Source organism: Balearica regulorum, chromosome 6 (genome assembly GCF_011004875.1).
Source record: "Balearica regulorum gibbericeps isolate bBalReg1 chromosome 6, bBalReg1.pri, whole genome shotgun sequence".
Classification (NCBI taxonomy): domain Eukaryota; kingdom Metazoa; phylum Chordata; class Aves; order Gruiformes; family Gruidae; genus Balearica; species Balearica regulorum.
In genome coordinates this window covers 22,199,231-22,225,578 of record NC_046189.1, presented here as the reverse complement: position 1 = coordinate 22,225,578, position 26,348 = coordinate 22,199,231, and the positions used below count along the sequence as shown (strand labels likewise).

At 37.1% G+C, this 26,348-nt stretch overlaps 2 protein-coding genes across 2 annotated transcripts in view; both read left to right on the top strand.

The window, feature by feature from the left end:
- Nucleotides 1-26,348, top strand: part of B3GALT1 (beta-1,3-galactosyltransferase 1) — a 324,178-nt gene that overhangs the window by 75,896 nt on the left and 221,934 nt on the right. The gene's annotated exons all lie outside the window — the stretch shown is intronic.
- On the top strand, nt 4,282-22,675 carry XIRP2 (xin actin binding repeat containing 2). The gene is made up of 7 exons (XM_010313684.2): nt 4,282-4,338; nt 6,631-6,762; nt 12,730-12,837; nt 13,159-13,231; nt 13,900-14,033; nt 20,540-20,673; nt 21,655-22,675. The coding sequence occupies exons 1-7, from the start codon at nt 4,282-4,284 to the stop codon at nt 22,673-22,675; spliced, it is 1,659 nt and encodes a 552-aa protein (XP_010311986.2).

The window sequence follows — 26,348 nt, the reverse complement described above, 5'->3', positions numbered from 1 at the left end:
GTAAAAATGCACAGTCAACAATTCATGCCTCTTACAAATGAAGCTTTTTCTAAAAATGTGACAGATCCATAGGGGATAATGTTTTTCTATGCTCCTGTGAGAGCCATAATACCCCATTTTGCATTCAGACAGTCTTAAGAGAAGTAAATTCCCTATAGACTCATTTGAGTGTTTGAAAGCACTGGTGAAAACTCTTCAACTTCTAATAGCTGGGAGTTAGACAATGAAATCTGCAACTCTGCACTTGAATAAATATTCAGGTCCTGAAAAATGTAAGATAATGCTGATCCATAGATTATTTCTCCCATCACCACAAGTTTTGAGTTTTCTATAACCAATGACAATATATGTCAACTTGTTTCAATTTTTCAGCAATATCCTCAAACCTCTAAAGTGCTATAGAACTTTTTTGCTAAATGTTTTGATTTTGCCAAATCTATTTTCCTCAGAGATATTGAGCAACATTTACAGGAAGCTCTATAACTGAGTACCAACAACTTCTATTGTCTGCACTGAAAAACAACGAAGGCAGTGCTCATACTGCTGTTCAACCTATTGTGAAAACTTGGAGAAACCCATAAGGGATAGCTACTGTAGTCACATCATTGGAAAAAATGGCAGAAAGCCAGAATTCTCCAGTCCTGTTATGCACGGAAGATTTGTCAAGCTCTGTTTACTTTACAGAATTCATGTAACTTACCATTAATAAAATAAATAAATTCTCTGAAATAGACACTATTGTATGAGTCCCATATGGCAAAGGCAAACAGCTTTTTGCTGGCATACCTCTTGGTGAACATAAGGCTCTTCTTACAAACTCTTATGTCACAAGCACACATTTATCCCTGAAAGAATCAGAAGATATTACACCTTTAAGTTCTCTTGAATGAGCAAATGCTTAGAGCAAAATGAATAAGCAAAAGCTTAGATCATACAGTTTCTCATACCACCACAAAGAGTTTCACATTATGTTATAAAACAACTAGCTTCTAAAGAGACAGCATTTCCTGTTTTAAAGCTAACAAGAGAATAGTTTCTATTACCTTCACTCCCCAGGTGGCTAATAATATGTACCTATTAAAATGTTTTTTTAAAACAGTCCATTAAATTCATTGTCCCCAAATCAGCAAGGAATTTAATCACGTCTAACTTTAAGCACCTGAGTATTCCCATTGCTTTTAATGAAACTATTCACATACTTACAATTAGGTAGAATCCAAGAATCCCTTGTTGAATCAGAACAATACTAGGAAAGTTTTTAAACTCCTAAACATTCTTGAGAATTAAAGCAATGCTTATAAATATCATGCTGGTAATCTGTTACACAATTCAATCTGCCTTTAAAAACGAACTGATGCTGTTTGGCTATGGTGGACTATCCCTCTGTGTTGCCAAAGCATACTTTCAACCTTTCCATTGTTTTGGTCAGATTTGGTTTAAAGTACAGGCTTCTTACTTGAAGAAGAGCAATTTTATTTCTCTTCTGATTTCTACTTTTTCTGAAAACCTTCTTTTTTCCTTCCAGCTGACTTTCACTGATTCTTACTGCTGCTATTATTCTTTCTTGAACTGTAGCAATTCTTTTGTCTATCACGATTTTGTGCAATACGCAAATGTACTGCATGGGATAAGCGTAACAAAAAAAGAAAATGACCCTCATGTAAGTTATGAGAAGAGTCAGGTAAAAATACTAAGAAACCTAGTACGTTTACACTGAGATCACTCTTCCATGCATGTCTGCATCTATGTCTGCTTTTTACTGAAGATTAGAGTCTCTTGTTATAGCTGCTTGCTATATCTGGACCTTAAATACCTATGCCAGTTTTACAGTGAACAGGAAGAAAGGCCAGATGTGCCTTGGAATTCTACTCTGTTTGGTGGGATACCCCTTCCCTGGCACTCTGTTCTGTGCCAGGTGAACAGACAGCTTTTTGAAAAGTCTCTTTTGTTGCTGCATTTCATAATGTTAAAGGGAAAGAGTAGGTACTTCAAAAGAAAATGGGATTATTTTTTCTTATCTGTATCTTTTGTGTTCTCAGCCACTGCCTTAGTAAAAGAATACAATAATCAAAATTGAACCAACTTAGCTAAGAAGAAATGTGACTGACCAAGCACATGTTTTTGTAATGCATGTATGTATAGCAATATGTATTACAGTTAGGCTTCCAGAACAAGCAGTTGACTCCTCTGGCAAATGCTATACAGGCCTCAGGCCCTAAAACCAGCCACCAAGTTCCCCCCTATACATGTGGGGATAAACCAAAATCAGTTGTACCCCTCTACTTGCTCCAGGAAGGGATTCAGTGGAGATGGTCTCCACTGGGTAGTGGATTTCAGGAGACTGGGAAATTTGCCTTTAAAATTGACAAAACAGTTCCTAGGAGAGGATTTTGAAGACTTTTTTCTTTCTAAAGAGAAGACTAGTCCTGTAAATGGTGTTAGTTTGCATGGAATTGTAGAAAAGGTAATGGACTATAGTATGTCCTTGGTGTTTTATATTCACATTATGGGAGAGCTGACACTGTACAAAGAGAAGTTACTAATTTCTTAGCAGAATTATGGCAAGCAAGTAGATTTGCTTAATTTAGTAAGTCTGCAAATCACCAGCAAGATGAGAAAGCATAAATGAATTGTACACAGTAACCATAAATATGTTATTTCAAAAAAACCTCCAGCCCTGTGCTGCAACAAAGTGACAAAGCACACTCAGAATGAGGAAGACAGGGTGTCAGCAGTGCCAGAATACATAACAATACAAGTACAAGTAAACTGCCAATAGCTAGCAGAAAGCACACATTTGAAGCTTCCTCTTTGACTTTCCTTTCCTGTTTGGAAATGGACTTCAGGGCTTTAGTTTGGGTACCTACTGGTTTGCATTAAAACACAGAACAGGAGGACATATCTACACTGTTTCTTCCTGCCCCCTTCTCTCCATTTTAAGTCAGTAATTTCCTCAACTTTGAGAAATTCCAAGAAATATCGGGGGGGGCAGCATGATTTTTGGTGGGTCTTTTTGAGATAATTTAGTTCAACTACAGCCTGTTTCTGCAATCTCAGAAAATACAATTGTTTAAAAAAAAAAAAAAAAACCAAAAACCCAAAACAGTGCAGGTTGCAACAAATTTATTCTGTCCTATTATGCAAGGACAAGGAGATATATAGATGGATTTAGGGAAGATCAGGGTGCTCTGATATTTGGAGCACAAGGACAAGGATTAAAAAATTAGATTCTGGCTGCTTTTCTAAAAGTATATCTTGAAGTCTTAAAATTCCCTCACCTCCCAAAAAGAAAGGGAGTGTCCTGATTACAGAAATCCAGTGTCATTCAACCCAATTTTCCATGCTCTGTAGCAAAACCTTGGCAGGACAAGAGGAACTTCCAGCCTGTGGGATTACATAAAATCTCTTCTGCCTCTGATCACAGACAATAGAGATGCTCACAACACACTTTTTTTCCCTTTTTCTGAAACAAGAAGGAAAAATATCTTTATGCTAAATTTAAGGCACTTTTCTGGGTATATGGAATTCTTCTTATACAGTCATTTGAACGTAGAAAGCAGCAACACAAAACTTACTAGTGCTGGTAACTCAGTGCTGCTCTTTCAGGAGTACTCTGAACTGTTGGCTCCACAATCACTGAGGCTGAAATGCAGATGCTTATAGATTAAGTCTGTACCCCCTTGAAATAAGGTTAAAATGTAGTTAGTAATTTAGATAATTTTCAATAAGGTTTTAGTAGTACTAAACCAACTAAAACATACTCTAATGCAGTATCAGTAAACAACTGAAATCTACAATCAACTTGGAAAGGACTCTCTGTTAAGCAAATGTATAATATAGTGTATAAAGCTAACTAGAAAATAATATATCTAATTATAATTGGTTATTTGTAGTACCTACAATGACTTTTTACAGTATAAAATAATGCAAATGTAACACTATAAAATGATTATGGATTTTTTTTTAAATCTTTTTGTTATTTCCCTAAGGAATTTCCCCCAATGTCAAAAACTTCATTGAAATAAATTTTTCTGTACTCAGTAAATTCTAAATTGAAAATAAGATACAGTTGCTAAAATGTTAATAATGCTACTCCTTTCTACTACTGCTTTTCTTTCAAGATTTGGAAAAAAGGTACTTGTTCCTTCTGAAAAAATACAATGTCTGTTTGTACTTACAGTGGGTTCTCGCAAACCTGTAAGAGGACTACCTAAAGAGAGCACTCCTAGGGCTGATAACACACCGCTGGATTTCCGGGAGACTGTCTCCTTAAAAGAAAGAATGGCTATGTACAAGGCTGCTGTGTCTGAGATAGAGGGTAGCAACTCCTTTCCTCACGTAAGATATCAAGGTTCTTTATCTTCTTAGCTCTGTGTTTGCTTTGCATAGTGACATATCCTACATTCTTTATTTATACAAGCTGACTGATGGACTGCTATGGGGATCAAAATTTGAAACCTAAATTACCAAATCTACTTAGCAAATGTGTTGATGCATCAGTCTCTGTCTCTACTGAATGAGATTTTTCATGCTATACACCTTTGGTCATTTGGACAATTGCTTTTAATTCATTGGAAGTACTGTTCTTTTTATTCCGCTGTTGCATGAACTGCACTTATTAGGACTATAGGCTTTAGACAGATTAGCAACACAGTTATTCTTTCAGCTCATAATGACAAAACCCAGCGGTTTCTGCATTACTAAAAATATTACGAAATAATAAAATCATATTCAAAAGCACATTAAGTTTAGACCTCTTGCTGTTCAAACTAAAGAATCTGAAATTGCTGTATTTTAAAATAGCAGCTCTGTGAGACAAGGTGTATGAAAAAGTATTGGTTTAGAATAAAATTATTTTAAAATGGGCATTATATGAAAAACTATTTAGAAAAAAAATATTTAATTTTGTTTTACTCATCTCTCTACATGTCTATCAATAGGGATTAGGTATTTTACAGCAAAGTTTAATATCAATACCAGGTGGCACATAAAGTATTTGGCTAATAGAATTTATAATCTATTAAAATAGAGCAAGACCACTTCACCACAAATGTAATTATCAGTCAGGCATATCTGAAAATCAGGTCTTCAGATCTCAGCCAGGAGAGTTAGGAAAATCTGACTCAGTTCTGCAGAAATACTAAGGGGTAAAAAGTGTATTTTTACTGTATCTTAAAATCCTACCTAGAAGTTGTAGTTCTGCCCCCGTGTATCAGGAAATGGCGGCATTATGCTGGCTTTCCATGATGTTAGAATGACGATGGTCTTTGTTTACGTTAAACTTTCAGCACATGGGTAGAACATCTTTTTCTTTCTGTAAACTAGGCCAGAGTAATTTCTGTAAATCAGAGAGCATATCTGGCAAAAGAAGGACTACAATACAGCTCTCACCAGCCAGCAACATCTTTGTCCATATGCAAGAAGAGCTGTAGAAGGATTCCCAGTCTTACCTGCACTTTGATCTTGGGAGAAGCGGTCTACTGCAGCTGAAGGGACCTTCTGGGTGTTTGGATAGCCCAGAAGCCACATAGTGAAAACAGCCACCAGTCACGATCACTGGAGTCTGGGTTTCCAACCACCAAACTCCTGCCTGCTGACTTCCTTATTTCCTAATTGCCTGTGTATATTTGGAACTGATTCCTGCAGTTCACATGGCTGAGAAGGTTCCAATTCCCTACTCCTGCAATTGGAAACATTGCTGAACTTAGTACTTTCTCTCAAAAAGAAAAGAACTGTGTGAAGCCTGACCCAACCTAACTACGTTGAGCACACAGGAACTACTTCATTTATATCCTGGAACTCCTAGCAATTTCTTGCTGAAATGGATAGTTGCCTGAAAAAGCAACTGCATATCTGGTCCCATTAAAAGGAATTAATACATTTCCTTACAAGACCCGTAACTGCATTTACCCTTCTAAATATCTCCAAATGGCTGGAAAGGTGTGCCTGAAATGTTCATTCACTAAAATAATTACTTTTCACATTCACACATCTATGTACATATAGAATCATGCTGCCCTCATCACAGAGGGGGGAAAAAATCTGTTTTTTTTATGATCTGCTTACTTACTCATCAGGTGTAAGCACTAAACCTCAGTTCATAGAATCATAGAATGCTTTGGGCTGGAAGGGACCCTAAACATCACCTAGTTCCAACCCCCCTGCCATGGACAGGGACACCCTCCACTAAATCAGGTTGCTCAAAGCCCCATCCAACCTGGCCCTGAACACTTCCAGGGAAGAGGCTAAATTCTAAAAGAACTTCATAATAAGCAGGTCCTAATTTTTCATTGTAAAATGGGCCAATGAGATTGAACAGTTAATGTTAACATACGTATATGTTTTGTATTTTGATGACAACACCTGAAAAATAACTATCTTATTAATGTGTCTATTCTGAATGCTGATGTTAATTCATGTGTACTGTTAAAATAAGTAGGTTTTTACAGATTACGTCAGTGGAAGTTGCCTATAAGAGGCTACAGACATAACCAAATGTTTCCAAATTTTCCATTTGAAAGTTACAAGCATTATAGCATACTATTATTAACTACTTTTAAAAAAAATCAGCTTGTAGAACTATGTTCTTAGTGCAAATGGAAAACAACTGACCTTATTTTATCACTCTAGACTTCAGAGAAAACCAAGTTCTGTACTGTGCCTGGTGGCCTGGCAGCAGTGAGGAAACAATTTGAGATAGTGCAGATGACCTCTTCACAAAAGACCTTTGCTCAGTACCAGCACCAGCACAAATTTGTACAGGTAACAATAGCATCTTTAATTGTAACAAATGAAGTATGCCCTGCTAGATAGCTTGAGGAAGAAATATGATTGTCTGCTTTACTGAAGAGTTTTCATTATCAATGAGCTGTTTCCCTAATGTTCATACTCACAGAATTTTCTGAGATATACTACAGGAATCATTATTTTTTTTATGCAGATGAAGACTCAATATAGGCAATGCTAGACTTAGAGCAAATAGATGAGTAAAACAGGTTACTACCATAGCAGTATTTTATACTGAACCTTGTCTATAAGACTGTAATTCATTATCAAGTATCATGGTGATATTTTGCATATATTGCACTTGATGTAATGTTAAGCCATTTTCTTTCAAAAGGACTTTCCTGTTTCCATTGAATTAAATCTAATCAACTCCCCTAAACATATCAAAAATTGCACAGAAGAACCCAGATGCTACATAAAAGTAGAACAAAGCAGCAGCTAAGTGTTATTTTAGATAAAAAGTCTTTACATTTTATTACTTCATTAGCATATACCATGAAAAATTGTTGTAGGAGATAATGATTTTGGACTATGTGAAATCCCCTATAATAAAACACACTGCACAATCTGTCCTGTGCACTCTGAAAAACAGTAATGGCACAGTAAAGTGCTTTACCATCCTGCACTTCTTGGAGAGATTTTTAAGCAATATTGCTCTCCTGCTTTGTAGAAGAGGACACATCTACATTCTGCCAAAGGTTCATTTTCATGTTAAATAACTATCATCCTATCTACCACTCATGTCTCATTTCTTACACATTAATACCAATATCATCATTTTGCACAGAGAAAAAGCAAAACTCCAGTCTATAGGGGAGAAGACAGAGTTTGTTGCAGATGTATTAAAGCATTTTTAACTAAGCAGAAAAATCCCATAGTTGCATGTAATCATACTGGAGCATAATCTTGGTAACAGGAAGTGTTATGCACGTACTTTTCTGATGATGTGGACCAACCTAGCTGCCATTTATCTGGATGAAGAAATGCAGAACTATGTACAGAAATTATGTAACTTTTTCTGTTACTCAGAACCAAATAATTTCATTTCTGTGATGTGAAGATGCATTTCCCTGGCCTAACAGTGATCTCTAGTTCTCCACAAAGCCACTATGATGGTTCCACTTCTTCAACAAAGATGTGACCTCTAAGCATACTTATCTATGTATTTGTCCTCTGTGGCTAGTTGAGGAGGCACTCTCAAATCATCAGCAGAAATAGTCACATTCACAGGAAATAAAATCACTCAGACTATATGGAACAATCTTTAAATTTAGGTTAAATAACTTACTGCAAGACCATAAAATCCCATTTCTATCTAACGTAACTGCACTCTCATGGAAAATGGGATTATACACTTAGGTAGTTGAAAGATTATTCAAGGTCACTGAATCAATCCTGGGGCAAAACAGAGAAATCACGTAGTCTGAAGACAGATCTCTAGATATGGATAAATTCAAACTATTAATCCAAGCTAAAATAAGGAAGTAATTAATTTTTTAAACAGTAATCTAAACAGCTAAATGTTTTACTACATATTCAATTATTGCATAAGGAGCGCATGGCTTTTCATTCAAAATATTGACATCAAATATGCAAAGAATAACTATTTATCTTTCTGTTTTTCTCAGGCAGCATCCATCACCCATAGCTCTCTTCATTGTAAGGGAGATTGGTTCACCTTGTGAAAGGTGCCATATTACCAGTAGGATGCACTAAACTCTTGTCCAAAATGGTGAGGAGCAATGAAAACTGATCCAAGAATTGACATGTGCTCACAAACTCAACCAGAGTTTGTTCAGAGACCTGGTCTTTAATTTGACCACTGGCATCATTAGCACCTTTTATCCTCAGCCACCAAGCTGAGAAGAGGTCATGAGCTTCAGTGTTATTGGCCAGCAAATCCTGGCCTGGAGTGGTTTGCTACACCAGCTCAGCTAGCTAGCTGCTCAGAGTCTCACCATCCAGCGTCAGAAACAAGCCGTTTCTGGCAGGTGAGCTGAACCTCCTCCATAAGAAGGATAAGTGGAATATATTGAAAGTATCTCATATTCACTCAACCATATAGTATCATGTGTCAGGAATGACACAGGTATAGCTACACCTCCTTCATTGAGGGTCATTTCAGACAAATTTTCTAAGATAGCTGGCATAGCAATTGTCCATTTTCTAGTGATCGCAGAGGAAAAGATTGAATAACGGGACAATGTTAGTGAATGGTGAAAACCTCGTCTTTCTATGAAAATCTTCTATATAGTGCCCAAAACACCCTGAGTATATACATACAACTACTGATAATGATACTGATCATTTAGAACAGTAAGTTCTAAATATGCCAATACATAAATGATATATTAGCCAACTTCCCACAGAGTTTATATGATGACTATAATGTATAGTTCAATTAAAAGAAATATGTTTCAAATGTGAGCGAGTTAAAGACTTTCTTGTGCTTGGACAAGCTTTTGGGCCATTTGATCCCCTTGAACAATACACAGATACATATATAGAATTGTATACGTGTTTTATGTACGTATGCATATAACAGCATACATATTCTGATCCTCAAACCAATTTTATCTTTGAAAGGGAAAGTATGTTTTGTCTGTTGTCACAACAGAAGGAAACTGCAAAAATGTCACCACAAAAAAGCAAACCTTGGTCTAAAATACAGTTACTGAAAATTCAAATCTTGGCACATTTTGCAATAAGAATTCTATCTAAATTATTGCAGCGCAGAGGCACTAAAACTGATATCTGGGCCACTAACAAATAACACACGTGGCAATTACAGTTCTCTTCAGTAACAGAATCTGAATGCCTACATAAAAATGCACTCTTCTAACAAAATGTATACAGACTTATTCTCAGATTTACATCTTTATTTTCTAAATAGTATTGGTTTAGGTTACAATGACTTATTAACCAGAGACACAACAGGACACTATAGCCCTTTGCATAAAGTACCATACAGGTATGCATGGGAAGGCCAGCAGCCTCCATAAAGGCTGACTTGAAACAAATGGAAGGGAATGGAGGGCGATGAAAATCTGAAATAAAAATAAAATGATTGTAAGAACTGTTCGTGAGCTAGCAGCACATCAACAATCATCCAGCTGACAGTGTTTTCTGAAGCTCACTCATGATATAGAATAAACAAAAACTAATTTAAAGGTGACTCTTGGGCCATGGGAAAAGCAATTGCAATACTTGTCTTTTCACTCCTGCCACCAAAAATGACTTGAGTTCTGTCTGTTCTCCCCGGCACAACCTAGAGGGGGGGAGCTGTTCCCTCCTGACACCATGATGCAGGATCTGGTTGATTAAATAACCTTTAAATAACGCACAGTACAGCAGGAATTGTGTATTCCACAGAAACAAATAAAGGGATCGAGTTCCCACAAGCATAACTCTTAACTAGTATTAAATCTAGAACATGGTCTTCAGCCGCAGTCCTGCATTAGAGGCACAACTTCTCCTGCTTAATAAGAGAAGAGCAACTTTATTCCATACGGATCATCAAATAATTCTACAGAATATTCTCCAAAATCTATGGGGTCTATGAAACATGCCACCAACTCTAATGGGGTAGACTGAATTAATCCGACCTACAGGATATCCTATCCTATATACAACAGTTGGCCATTACAGAGGAGGCATTAAACCACAGGTCTTTCTGCTCTCCATTTGTTTGGAATAATAAAGAAGCAGCATTTTACCCTCTGTCACTAGAATTTCAATTAGCCATCTTAACAGATGCACAAAACATGAGAATCTCCAAGTCCCTCTTCCTCCCTGCATGCCCAGAGCAAGGCCATGTAATTATATCATCAAAATCTGGCCCATAATGTTTAGGCTGCATTTTAGACAGCCATAGCTGTCGCATTAAACGATTATAATCTTTTGCAATATGGCAACTACTTCATAAGCAGTACAAAGTTACAGCAATAAAGCAGTAGTGACATTCAGATTAGATTTGCTTCCTGACTACATCAAGCCTAATTATATTCCTTTTTAATACCCCACACCATTCAAAGGACACATAATGACTATCATGAACATATTTCGTGTCTCATGAATGAGCCTTTCCAGTAATGAGAACTTGACTTACATATCTAAAACATGCATATTGGAACAGAAAACCATATCTTAACTGAAAAAAGCATATAGATGCATAAATATATTGAAAAGCTTATCCATATAAAATGAAAAGGCATTATTAGACATACACCTACACATAGCCATTAAACAGAGAATAGATGGAAAAATTTGCACATCATTTTCTTTGAACAACCTCTTTTCAAATGTGTACAGGGTTAGCTCTACGTCTCCTCATGTTGTGTGACTCTGTCACAACTGTTACACATACAGAACCTGCGAGTGTAACCATGCTCTGACTTGCTCTCCTTCAAGCCTTACCTCACTTTGGCAGTTCAAACTTTGCAGTAGATAGAATTGCTTTTGATACTGTTAATGCACTAAAGCATTTACTGGGCCAGTAATCAGAAAATTTATTCTACCTTTTGTTCATATAATTTTAATTCATCTTATAGTTGAAATGATTTGGCAGCACAGAGGTGGAAGAGAATTCCTAAAGCCCATGAAGGGGATGCATGTTGTTTCTCTGCCACAGAACCAAAGAACCCTTGCTGCCTACTGTATGGCAGAAATTATGGGCCAGGCAATGGATGCTCCCCTACATTGATTCAGCAGAAATGTTAGTGAAGATGCAAGCAGTGTAAGCATTCTTTAGTTTGAAGGTGGAATAAATTCCATAAATAAGTGCTTTGTCATGGGGTAACTAAGGGAGAGCGCTAATTTCCTGCCTCACAATGAGCTGGATTTCAGGGAGGTGTCAGGATTTGAGATACAGGAAGCTTATAGCTCTGTGTTGCGCTAGATGTATAGCAGCGATCTCAGAAACACAGTGCTGCCTCCATTTACATTCACATTACATTGAACACTTGGGAAGCTCTTGCTGGAGGGACCAGAAGCTCCTTTCATTTGAAAGGTTATTATCGGTAGAAACTAACAGGCAAGATTCCTTCTCACAAAGAAGAAGAAAATTTAATTTTACATAAGTGAGTTTATTTGTTAGATGTCTCTGTGTGCATGCTAGTGTGCGAGAGAGGAAGCACAGAACTGATATCTTAATAATATCAATCCTTAGGATTTATTTCTTCTAATCACTAAGTCTCAAAGTACTCCATGACACAGGTAATGTGAGGTAATACAGGTTCTGCGACAGACTTTAAATAAGAATACAAATTACTGCCAGAATCTGGAGTCAAACTAAACATAGATAACCTCAGAAATTCATTTATACGGACATCTCAGGCAGCGCTTTAAACACTGAATGATATGCTCTGTTTATTACACTGCAGTTGTCAGACTTGTAGATAGAATGCTAGCCTGTATATTTTATAGGATATTCTGGTTAGCCTATGGGTCAGATTTTTCACAACTGCAATTCAGCATGATTTTTGCATCAGAAGAGCTGTAGAAAGCATATGCAGGAAGTCAGCATGTCTTATATAGACATATTCTTAAACTTCCTTTTACGAAGTTGCATAAGCCTCATCATACCGCTGATAGGTAACAAGTTGATGGCACAGGACGCAAAGCCAGACCAGTCTTCCTAGTCACCTTTGTCCCCTTCCAGTCTAATTATATATTGTAGTATTCATACAGCTTTTTGTATCTGCTGGTCAAAATCTGGCTGCAGTAACAGAAATTACTTGACATCTTCTGTGTTATAAAAAAGCCTGTTCCAACTTTTATGGCAACAAATATCAATCATAATAACAATGGTACTCTGCTGTAAAATGACAGTTACACCACTTACATTAGAATTTATTTGTGAAAAACCTTCATAGGCAAAAAAAGAAAAGAAAAAAACAATTTACTGTTAGCTGTTAATGTTTGATTATTTTTATTTGCTTTTAGGAAATGTCATGTAGCAATCAGCTCACAGTATCAAGCAGCACCAGAGAAGCTGAATGCAATGAAATGACCTCCAAAGAAAGTCAAATGGAAGCCTCTCAAACACAAGAGGTAACTATATCAATTAATAATTATGCCATTGGATAATTATACTGATGCTGATACATATCTGCTTTGCTTCTTCCTCTTTTACCACTTGGTACAGCGAGATCTAGATGTTTTATTCACAGCCTCCCTTATTAGGGAGTGCATAATAATTTTTAAAGGTGTTTTATTAAGTGTTTTTAATTTATTATTGTTTTACCATGGTAATTAATTAGGTTTCCATTCATTTTTTTCTTTGACGTAACATTTTAAATACAGTTGCAGAAGTATGGAAAATTCTTACATATTGCACTAAATCCTGTAGTAAAGTGAAGGTTTTGTGCACAGGTTTCTCATCACGAGCAAGTTACTCATGAGATAAAAATGGCTTCTACATTCACTCAGCACAGGGATGAAACAGGTAAGAAGTGGCATGAGAATAAAGGCTCTCAAATGAGCAATGGCAAATGTCTTGCACAAGTGTACCACTACTAGCATACAAACATGACAATGCACATTGCTCTTAATTCTCAGCAAAGCACACTCATAGACTTCAACAGGACTTAAAAACGAGTTTAGAATTTGGTATGGAAAGATGGCTTTTGCAGAAGGAGGTGGTTTTAAATATGCATTCAGTTGCCTAAAAGAACTGGGGACTTGACGAATTGTTTGAAAACATAGGGAAACACTAGCCCGTGTATATAGAAAATTGTGGATGAGAAAGGTTCAATTTATAGCTGAACTATAGCCCTGCAGAATATGACCACAGTGTGAAGACACTGCTGCTGCTGCAGTTTAGTCCTGGTATTTGAATTCACACATTATAGTCTCCCACAGACCCCAGTCAACCTTTATCCCTGCCACACCACTCAGGTATGGCAAAACAGCAGGTGATAACATGTCCCTCAACAACTATTCTGTCATTCTCACTATGGATTTCTGTTCATGATCAAGTGACTCTCTAGACTTCTGCAAGGTTAAGTACAATTTTTCTAATGTAATAATGGTTTATAATTCACTGATAAAGTCAATTTCATAAGATGCAGGGTGGAGGAAAAACGATCTTTTTTATTCTTTTTCCCACTGCAGTAATCAATGCAGCTCAGAATGAAGAGCTACCAAAAACTGTAATGCAGATTTTAAAACAGCAGATTGAAAGGACACCTCAGGAAAAGGCTCTTCACTCTGACAGAGATACCGCAACACCTGCAAAAGAAGTAAAGGTCTGTGCTTTTAATAAGAGGGATCTTTCTTTATGCAAATTAGAAGTGGTGAAGTTAAGACATCGGTCCATTGTGTAGTCTGAATTTCTATTTTGACTAATTGTGATTAAAAATGTAACCTATGAAAGTGGTGGGAATATATGGACTTTAGGAATCAAGTGCACATAATGTAATATGAAATACGTTAGAAGGCTCAACAAGTACTTACAGTATATGACAAACAATTAAAAGTAAACCTTTATAAAAATTTTTGCATTCCTGTCCTCCTCTGCTGAAGTTTCCTCTCTCCTTGTTTTGAATCTGTAAATATGTATAATTTCTGTCACCACAGATTCTCAGAAGCATAGAAAATGTCATTTTCAGAAGAAATGAAAATGAGCATAAGCCACAGCATAACTTTGCATTATGCTTATAATTATATTATGCTTATATTATATTATGCTTATAATTATTATATTATGCTTATAATTATATTATGCTTATAATTATGCTTATAATGCAAAGTCTGCATTTGTTGCAGCAAAAGCTCCAAGACTGCTCAATAATCATTTCGCATTTTGTATAAATTCCACATTTCTTTTCACATATATGCTATGGTGCAAATAGCACAGCTCTTAGTTCAAAAGATTGGTTTTATGCATTCTAAGCAATAGCTGATGGATTCTGTCTTTCCAGATCTTATTATAATCCTATTGCTTGGATCCTTGCAGAACTAGCTTTTGTGAAGAATATAAAAATTGTTTTCTATGTTTCCATACTTTGAAAAAAAACCAACCACTTTTGTTCCCTAAAGATTGAAAATACGTACCAAGAAATTACATTACCTTCAACAGTTACTTCATCTTCTACTACCTCAGCAAGCAGACTGCAGGAAACTTCTACACCAAGGGAAAAACAGGATGAAACTGCTACTTCTGGAATTATTTGCTCCAGATTCCATAAATATGGAAGCACAGAAAAGTTTTCCACTACTTATGTGAAAGTTCTATTGGAAATGACAGCAACTTCCCAGTCGACTGAATCGTCCAGCCCTCCAAAGCCCACTGTCTCCACAGATCTGTACCCAAAGCAAAGCAATTTATGTGAACTAAGACATTCAAACAAACATTTCCACCCGCAATTAAGAAAACGCTTAGAGAAACATTACCTGAGTGAGAATTCTAATATTTTAGCTGTTGAATCTGAAACACAAAAATATGATGTCAGTGCAGCAGGCTAGATATGGCTTTGCCTTCATCATTCAGATGTTCACAAGACCAGAAAAACAATACTTAGAGTGGTGTGAAATCCAGAGAGGAGAGGTTCTCTCTATAAGATGGGTCTTTAAGAACCATCATTTTGTTTCAGTTAAAGATGACCAGCCAGACCCAGATAAAGCTAGAAGCATTGCAGACCAGGAAACCATTGCAGGTGGAAATGTTAAATACATAGGCTGGATGTTTCAGGCCCAGCCTCTTGATGCAGTGCATGCACATGCTCCAGGCTCTGCAGGAACTACTTACAAGGCTCTTGCACTAGTTAGAGGAGGTGTTCAAGCAGTCACATGTATGTTTGAAATGCAGCCACTGAACTCTAGGAATAAAATTCATCACGATGAATAACAAACATCAGATGAAACTCGCAGCCGACAAGTTTCTTGTGGTGCTGGAAAGACTCTGAAGCACATGCTGGAAGCACAGAACCTGTGGTCTACCCAGTGAGTGTCCTTAACTTGCTGCTGCTGAGGTCTGAGCTAAAACAGCTTAAAGGAAGTGTGAAAAGCATAAAGCATTTTGAACCTCACCCATTGTCTGTTACCAGAGACAGCTTTGGTCAAAGACTGGAGAATGAAGCTGTCCATAGAGAAGACACTGAAAAGAGGCATGTCGGGATAGCACACTGGTCGTTTGAAATGCAGCCTTTACCTGTGACCAACAAAGACCTGGTGGAAATTAAAGTGATACATGGAATCTCAGTGGAGGATAACATGAGCGGTGCTGTGCGCAAGGCAAAACAGTTAGTTGAAACACAGCCCTAGCACACAGAGGATTCAGAGGAATTAAGTCCAGCTGAAACATCGTCACAAAAATCAAACAAGCAAGATCAAGGTCCCACACAAGATGCAGCAGCCCCTGTAACACCACAGCAAAGCACACTGATTCTGAATTTGATAATAACGATAAGCAAGTAGTACAAAAATACAGCATAAGAATCCAAATAGATCTCCATGAAGACAAGAAGGCTGACAAGCTGAAGACACTGGAACTGTTGGGAAAGCCTCTAGCTACCATCTCTTCCACCATTATGAGGGTTAACGCTACAAGAGCTATCCTGAAGAATTATGTAGAGCAAACTAAAAAAAGATACTAAAATAAAAATAGGTATTAAAATTAGAATAGCATTGCTGTTGTATTTGAGAAATATTAACATGCTAGAAAATGTGCACAGAATGTACCTGACTTCTCATGCTTAAAATTAATGCAACATCCTCCTAACTGCAGTAAAATGTTGCCTGTATAAAATAGCTCTAGAGAGAAAATAATGGTCATGTTTTGTGCACATCTGGTTTTAGTTTATTAAAGCACAAGATGTGACTTAAGACAAAATGAACTATGTTTTGGTGGGTTTCCTTTTTTGAGTAAAATTACTGAAATGGTTTACAAACTAACATGTAATTTTAAAAATTTTTCTGCTATTTCCTGCAGAGCAATTTTACCAGTTGATACAGCCCTAGTCTGAATTAAGGCAGCAAACCCATTTACCTGATGTCAGAGTCCAGGTTTCACATCACTAAGGAGTGGACCCACTCAGTATCCCTCAAAAAGCTGAGCTTGTTATTTGTTTCATATTGAAGTTAACTTTTTAAATATATCAAGTATGTGAGAATATATATGAATATTTATATATGAAGTAAATGTTGAAAATAAAACATGCCTTTTTTCTCATGGCACATGTGTTACTTAAAAATTGTACTAAAATAGTATTTAGATTGCAAAGTTATGCATTTGAAACATAAGAAAATATTACACATGCCATTGCATGATGAACATCAATGTTCTCCTTTTGTGCATCTATTTTGGGCACTGAATATGGATGGGATCCTGTAGGAAAACCAGATGTTACCATAGCTTTAGCCATTTGAAATACATGAACAGAATGCTTATGCTTGAACAGCAATGAAAATGGTAGAACAAAGCTAAATGCTCCTGTACCTTCATAACTCCTAAGCAGAAAGCTCTGCTTTGGGTTTCCCAACTCTGTGCACTAAGAAGAGAAGGGTGCTACCTCTGTTCATGCTAGCAGCAGAATTAAACATGAGTAGCTTGTGATCCTGTAAATGGGGCACAGTCTAGCAGTGGTCCAACAAAATAATGTGGTGGGTTGGCCCTGGCTGGCAGCTAAGTCCACGCACAGTCGCTCCCTCACTTGCTCGTTCCCCCACAGTGCGATGGGAGAAAGAATCAGAAGAGCAAAAGCCCAGAAAACCTGTGGGTGGACGTAAAGACAGTTTAATAGATAAAGCAAAGCTGGGGTGCAAGCAAAGCAAAATAAGGAGTTGATTCACTACTTCCCATCAGCAGGCAGATGTTTAGCCACTTCCTGGAAAGCCAGGCCTCACATGCACAACAGTTACTTGGGAAGACAAATGTCATAACTCTGAACATCCCCTGTTCCTCCTCTTTTCCCTCAGCTTTTATTGCTGAGCATGATGTTAAATGGTATGGAATATCCCTCTGGTCAGTTGGGATCAGCTGTCTTGGTTGTGTCCTCTCTCAACTTCTTGTACATCCCCAGCTTGGGGCAGGGAAGGGGGTCAGAGTGGGAGGAAGAAAAGGCCTTGATGCTGTGCAATAGTTAAAACATAGCACCATATGAGCTGCTATAAAGAAAATTAACTGCATCCCAGACAGACTCAGTATACTCAAGCATGTTAAAAGTGAGTTGAAATACCCAGTACCAGTAGAATACTGAATTCTTCATATGGTCAAGCCTCTGGATTTCATTTTGGATGTCTTCTATCTGTTCTCTAAATATTGATGATCTGAAATAGTAGGCCAGCCTTTCCCTCACAGATTTTGTAGGACCGTTCTGGTGTGGTGGCTTGACCTGCCAGACCCCCATCCAGTCACTCTCTCATTCCCTCTCCTCAACAAGACAGGGAGAGAAAACAGGATGAAAAAGTTCATGGGACAAAATGAAGACAGGGAGATCACTTAGCAATCACTTTCACAGGCAAAATAGACTTGACTTGGGGAAAATTAATTGTTAATTAAAATAGATTTAGATAGTGAGAAACAAAGACAAACACTAAACCACCTCCCCTCCTGCCCCCTTTTCCCAGGCTCAACTTTACTGCTTCACTCCTGACTCTTCTACCTCCTGCCCCTGCCCACAGCAGCACAAGAGGGGATGGGGAATGGGGGGCTGGGGTCAGTCCACACCAGTCCCTCTCTGCTGCTCCCTCCTCCTCACACTTTTCTCCTGCTCCAGCACAGGCTGTTCACAGGCTGTAATTCCTTATGGTAATACCCACCTGCTCTGGCATGGTGTCCTCCACAGGCTGCAGTGTGGGTGACTGCTCCAGCAGGGTCCTCTCCACAGGCTGTGAGGAGACACCTGCTTCCCTGGTCTCCTCAAAAGGCTGCAGGGGAATCTCTTCTTTTCCTTCTTCTCTGACTTTGGTGTTCGCAGGGTTGTTTCTTATGATTTTTCCCCTCAGTCCTCGCTGCACGTGCAGCATTTTGCCCCTTTTTGAATACATTTTCCCAGAGGCCCCACCAGCGTGGGTGAGGGGCTCAGCTGTGCCCTGCAGTGGGTGCGCTGGAGCCGGCTGGAACCGGCTGCGTCCAGGAGGGGGCAGCCCCGGCCTCTCCTCAGAGAGGTGCCCTGCAGCCCCCAGCTACCAAAACCTCGCCATTGACACCCAATACGTGATTCATTTTCATGAAGATGAATATTGGCTCCACTAATCAGTCCTGGAAGCCGCTTTGAGATAAACTTCCCTTAAATTCCCTCTTTTTCTCTTCTCTTGACTGTTGCCTTCTGAGGCACAACGCTATCAACTATCCAACTAAATGAAGTATAACCACCCAGCGAGACAGTTTTCCACGAGACATATCATCTTTTTCCCCCTCCCAGTTACCGTATCCCTTTCCGTATCACAAAGCTTGTGCCTTTCCTCTCCTCCCTTTTTACATTTGGAATACACAAAGTCTTAGTACCTAAGACTATTAAGCTGATTCCTCATGTCTGGCTGCCGCCGCCAACACAGGCAGTCCATGCTGTGGGAGGTGGGAGGCACGTCCAAAACGCTATGCTCCACACCTGCCCGGCCTCTCTTTGTCACCCTGTTTGGAGACTAAGTTGAGGTTGCATTTTAGGCTTTCTATTGCACGACTAACAATTCTTCAGGGGATTTTACTGGTGGTTTATTCTTTTTGCAACTTCTACATTATTTTGAAGATATTTAATTTTCAGCATTTTTCACAGCTCTCATTATGGCCACTAGAGACATGTGGCAACTAAAGCTGTAATTATAAAATCTACACCACTTTCTGTCTTCATTTGTGAATCACTATAAAATCAATACCGGCAGGCAAACCAAAACCAGACAGAATGCTGAAAGGGGCCAAATTTTCTGCCGATGTCGAGGGACATCACTATTGTCAATGGAGATATGTTTATACAAGCAATTATTTGGTCCACCCTATTTGTATTTGTCTGCTAGTATGGTTTTCATAGCAATTCAGAAATCAAGACAGAAGAACAGCATGCTTTTTTCCAAGCCCAACACATTGCCCATTATTTCCTTCTGCCCCTTACTGGTATGAAATAAACCTTCTATTTATGCTTTGTACTTTACAAAGAACTAGTTTCCTTTATAAATAATTATACTTCATAAAAGAAAGCATTTGATATAGTTATCTAATATAATTGTAGCTAACTCAGTCTTAAAAATTAACTGAAGAAAGTATCAGGTCTGAAAATGGAAATTGTAAAAATCACTAATACTTATGTCCATAGCATATCTGGACCATATGAGTGTACACTTGGCAGGTTACCACAGAAGTGGAACTCCCTGATGTACTTTTGGCATGATTAAGCAAAACTTCCTCATCAGAATTTCAAACATCTGCCCCCTGTTTATTGATCTCTAAATCACCTTGTAGTTCAAAGATTATACATACGTTATACTCAATTCCTCCTATACTTGTACACCTTTTTTTATCCTATCTCATTTCACAAAATAAATATTTATTACAAAGAAATGGGAAATATTGTACCTGTTGTAGTGAATAGTCCTTTCAAATGTATGGATTTCTGAAAAGGGAAAGGTGAGTAGTTTTTCACTTTCAAAGTATTACTGTTAGTTGAACAAAAATGAAGGCCTAAAATTGACAGCTGAGATACCAGTTAATGAATAAAGAAAACTGCAGTTTTAACAAAACATATGGCATGATACAATTAAAAATAAATCATAATATGTGGCTTTAACTAACTCATAACTTTTTAATATGTCATTCTAGAAACTGCAGATTCAGGAAAATGAAACGTGCAGACTCTGTCAACAGAGAGTTTACCCAATGGAATGCCTAGTTGCCGACAAACAGAATTTTCATAAATCATGTTTCCGATGTCACCACTGTGGCAGTCAATTAAGGTAAGAAGTAACTGCACGTTCACTCACAGAATTCTGCATTTGAATATAAATACAGCCAGTGAAATTATTTTCAACTGGGCTATTCAGCCTGTAGGATGTTGGGCTGACAGCGAAGTAACCTGGGTTTCCCTTTTCTTCTCTGCTACTGACATCTGCATGCAATGTGGAACAAGTCCTTTAAATTCTTTAAAGAACTGCTTCATCCCGGTACCTTCCACACTCTTCTGCATATTACTTCCTACTGAGTGTTCCAGACCTTCACGAGAGCTCATGAACTGGAAGCAGTAGACACAGAAACGTGGGTGCAATTTAAGACATCTGAACACAGATCAAATTTTCTCTCACTTTTCCTCATCCATAAAATGAATGATGATGGTTCCCTGCATTAGCAAACCACTCTTGTAACCTTTATATGAAATGCAGTATTTATTGCTCTATCAGACTGCAAAGGCTAACAGTTCTGATTTTAACACCGCTGACATTAGTTACAGACATTTCCTTTACTTCATTTAGGAGCAGAACCCAAATATAATTAAACACAAATTTCTATAATTTGCACAAAGGCTAAAAAAAAATTTGGCACTGTATTTTCTCCACCTATTTTGTAGAAAAATAGAGGATTTGGTCCTTAATACGATGAAGAAAAAGGTCCCAAGAACCCTGAAGTGCTGTGGAACATTCCTATTTGAGGCTTATGCTGTACAGCAACCGATTAAGTTTATGTTCTTTCTTAAACCCTAAAGCATGACTCTTCTCCTTCATTTTGACTTTGAAACCATATGGAAATTTGCAGTTAAAGGTTTTAGATACTTTTCATGTGTGTGTGTGGTCAAAATTGGCCAATACACTGAATTTGTTCTCTTTTTGCTCTTCCTTTCTTTATATATACTGTCATGTAGGGGTACTTGAAATACTAAGTGTAAAACTCACAGTAGATTTATGATACGTAAAAGTATAAAATATTTTTTTTCCATTTGGCAGCTTGGGAAATTATGCATCTCTCCATGGAAAAATATATTGTAAACCCCATTTTAAGCAACTTTTCAAATCAAAAGGAAATTATGATGAAGGTTTTGGACACAAACAGCATAAAGAATTATGGAATTCTAAAGATCAAGGTAGCTCAGTTAGCAGTATCCATGCTGAAGAAACAAACCCCATTAGTAGTATACCTGTTGATCCTAAACCAATTACAGAAATTGATCAAGACTTGTACCCAGGTACTGAAGGTATTCATCCTGATATTTTGGATAACAATTTGAAAAAATCCACAGAAAGAGGTAAATTAAAGATGACATGGCCTCCTTCAACAGATGATGCAACACCTAAGAAAACATTTTCTATTGAAGAAATGGCTAAAGTAAATAAGCCAAAGTGGCCCCCAGAAGGTTTTGCTCAAGACGATTCTAGTTTACATACAAATAAATCTCTGGGCAATAAAAAGGATTCTCAGAAAAAAAATGTTGTGAGAGAGCAAAATAAAAATGACACTGCAAATGCACAACAAAATCAGCACTCATGCTTTAGCTCTCTGTCTGAAAAAGAAGCTACAAATATCTGTAAAGCAAAGAAAAATGAAGCAGGCAATAAAGGAAAAGATGAGGAAGCTGGGAACGTGCAAGATAAGCTGAATAAAACAGAAGGGTCACAAAACAAGGAGGAAAGCAGAAAGGATACTAATGAAGGCGATAATGTGATCATGCATAGTGCTGGGAAGGAGCGAGAGAAAAAAATTAATGAAACTGATGATTCAGAAGTTGTACAGGTTACTAACATTGATGATGTAACAGCGCAAAAGAATCACAAAGAATTCAGCTTGAATAACAATAACAGTAACAATTATGCCACTTTTTCACATCTAAACATTTGTAGGCAGGAAAAAACTCTCTCAACTACATCTAAGCCAATGACAGCATTAAGCCATGCAATTTGCACTGTATCACAGGATGCCTTTGCAAAGCTGGAAAATGGGTGTAGAAATGAAGATATTGGAGATGTATGAATCTCATGACAGCTATTTTAGCAATTCTGTAACTGTTTCATGGGATGAACAGAACTCAGAAGATGAAGATGCTGTTACCTCTAATGGTCTTGCTCAATTTAATAAAGATGCCCCTTGTCAGAAGTCTCATACTAATAGCACATTAGTTTTAAAGGAGGCAACTAACACAACATTCTCTGCTGATACTGAGTTGAATGCATTGGAAAAGAATCAAAATACGACCAAAACTTAAACACTATTTTATCTGACGCTCTGAAAACATCTCTTCTTAAAAAAGACAACCTGGTTTTAGGTTGTGGTCTAACAGACTCTGTAGACATAACTAAAAATTCCTGCAGCCCATATTCAAAAGAACATGGGAATTATGATACAAAACTGAATGATATTAACGCTTGTCAAGGTGAAATAATCAAAGTGTCAAAGAATGACATAATCACAAGCTTAGATTTACTGAGCTCAAGATAAACAGCTGTTCCATCATTCCAAGGCAAGAAAGTCAAGTTCAAACAGCTCATTGTAGAGGAACGAATTAAAATAAGTAGATTCTATGGTGAAAATGAATAAAACAGCTAAATGATCAGCTACATCTGTCACTCATTATAAAGTATGTGGTAAATAGTTATTTCTTAAGTCCAGTTATTATAGTCCATCTTGAAGAATTTATTATCCAGAGATTATGTAGGAAAATTTGTATTATATACTGTCCATTACTCAGACGTTATTACTTAGTTTATATATAAGACAATGAAGATGCATAAAATAGATTTTTTTTTCAGTCTGTAATTAAAACAACTTCTCTATGTTCCTGAACATTGCAAGAAATATTTTACTACATGACTGTCCTGAAGAAACACAGTAATTCAATTTTACTGTTTATCATTTGTAACAAATAAAGATGTGAAGCACCTGGCATGCACAAAACAAGAAGAAATATTTCCATAGATTTTTTTTCTTATATATTATTATTTTAGCTGAGCTGTTGCTCCATGACATATTATGTACATTTGTTGTGTTAGCTTATACTAGAAGATTTGTGTTTGGGTTGGGGTTTTTTGGGTTTGGGGTTTTGAGGGGTTTTTGGCAATATCATGCAGTACTTAGTTTGAAATGGCCTCGTTATTGTATGCTAACCACAAGCGTTTGGTGAATAGTACTGGTTTTGCGATATTCCTAGAGCTGCTACTATGGCATTATACTGCATGACAGGAAAAAAAGTGTGTAAATTTTAATACAGAATAAAACCAAACATCCTAAGCTGAACTGGGACAAGGTTTGGGAACACTGGGCAAGTAAGACTAGTGGTTGTTTCAGTAACAAATTCAAAGTAACTTAACTGAAGCGGCTCTACAGTTTCATGTTTAAACCTGTACAAACTTATGCAGATTTAGCACATTTTTTCCTTAACATGTTTATGGATTAACATTTGCTCTCTCAACACTATTCCAGCTTGCATGAAACAGCACCATATCATGTAACTGTTGACAATGCATAATAAAAAAGCACTTTACAAAAAGTATTTTTTGAAGTTTTTTTAATATGAATGTATACATATGATTTTCCTTAAACAGTTTGTGAAATTCTTCATTTGATAATTAAAATGTTTGTCAGAATGAAAGGGAAGGAAAATCAAAATACAGTTTTCAAAATAATTTCTGAAGTATCTGACAGAGACAGGGGTTTGGAGTAATATACAAGAAACACAGGCTGATGTGAAAACATTTAAGAAATTATTGTGCAAAGTTCTAGAACAAAATATCTGCTGCACTACAACTCATTACCCAAAGCAATTTACCACTGTGGGTAAATGGGATACCCACATGTGACTCTTCTTCTATACCTACGTAGAAACAACTATATAGTACACACACATGAGAAAAGCTATAAATAGTATTTCTTCCACAAGAATACTTCAAGAGAGTGAAGCCTCCTCTTTATGTATCATGCTTCACTCCTCTGAAGTATTCTCATGAAAGGCAGAAATATAGGAAAGACCCCTTAAAATGAACATGCCCAGAAGAATAATTAGCTGTCACGCAAGGCACTCAGACATCACTGCATTTGATAACTTTGTTAAAAAGCATTACCCTAGAGGCCATTGTGAACATTTAAAAAAAATTTTGGCAAGATATGTCTCTCTCTCTCTTCTTCCTCCTCCTTCCCCCATTTGGTTGTAACCATGATAAATTATTTTTAAAAACCCAAGAGATTAGTAAATAGATCTAAATGACTTTGCTTTTTTGAGTAACACATCTAAAACCAACATGAACAAAATTCCTGCTAAAACAACAACAAAAAAAATCTCAGAAAATGCAAGTGTGAGAAAAATAATTGGAATTTGTCTAAAATATTTAGAGTTCTACATGAACTAAACTTTTAAATCTCCCCCATTCCCCAAAATTTCTTATTAGGTATAAGATCAATTTTGACTGTATTAGTCATGAAAGAGGGATGATCTTGAGGGTGAAATGGTGGGTGTTTGTTGATGTACACATACATAGGTGTGATCATATGCAAGTTAATAATTCAAGTGAAAAGCTACTATGATTGCAACATTTGTACCTGAAGTACAGTCCTGTGCTAATTTTCATTCTCCTGCATATTCTGATGAATTTAAATGTGTATCCCACAATTTAGAGAAATAACAGATATCAGTTATGATAATAAAAAGTCATTTACACCAAGAAATTAATGATTCTGAAAATACCCTTACAAAATACAGACCTTTTTGATTCCCCTAAACAAAATGAAAATACCACCAAAAATGAGTCACAGAAAAAGCATGTTCCCTTTGGCCAACTACAGATGACTGAAAAAAAGGCTTTGATGAAATAGTAGGAAAAAAAGCAGGACTACAGGGAAAATTTTATTCCCAGAGGGAATAAAATATAAAAATCAATATACATAAATGACATACCGTATAGGGCAAATCTCCTTGGATATTCCATGACTGGGATTATGCTTAGCATGGGACAGACACAGAAGTGCAGAGCCTTCCTCTAGTGCATTCATTAGCTTTGATGTCTCTTCTCTCAGTGGGTGGCCTTTTTGCTTCCTCCAGTAGTGAGGAAGAATGTCAAGGAAAAATTAAATTATACTGCATAATTATTTCTTTGAAACACAAGCCAGGTGTCACATCATACTGCCTTGGAGTTCTTACACAAATCATAAGGATGACACCCTGTAAACCTGTTCTAGAAAACTAATAGCCATGGGTAATAAAAAGTTGCCAAAGAATGTAAATTATTTGGGAAAAAAAAAAAAAGTAGAACAGTTCTTCAGAACTTCCACCAAAACCTTAGAACAGAAGTAATCGGAGACATGATAAGGCTGGAACTCATCGAGATATGTGTTTGTCTTACTCCCTTTTCCATAGAAGGCAAAAGAGATAGGAGATGGTGTAGCCTGAGTCACCCTGATATATACATACATTACTACTACAGAAGTCACTCTGGAGAGAATGCAGATAATCTCTCTGAAAATGAGATTGGGACAAAAGCTGAAGCTAGAAAGTAGCAACCTTATAGATTTTAAATAAAATGCTAAATGAATAGTAACTCCTTAGCTACCAAAAAGCCTCGTGCATTTTGGGGAAACCGGTAAGGATTTACTGCAGCCAAGGAGCTGGTCTTTATGGTTTTAAAAGAACTAGGATCCATTAGAGCTGTACTTTTGT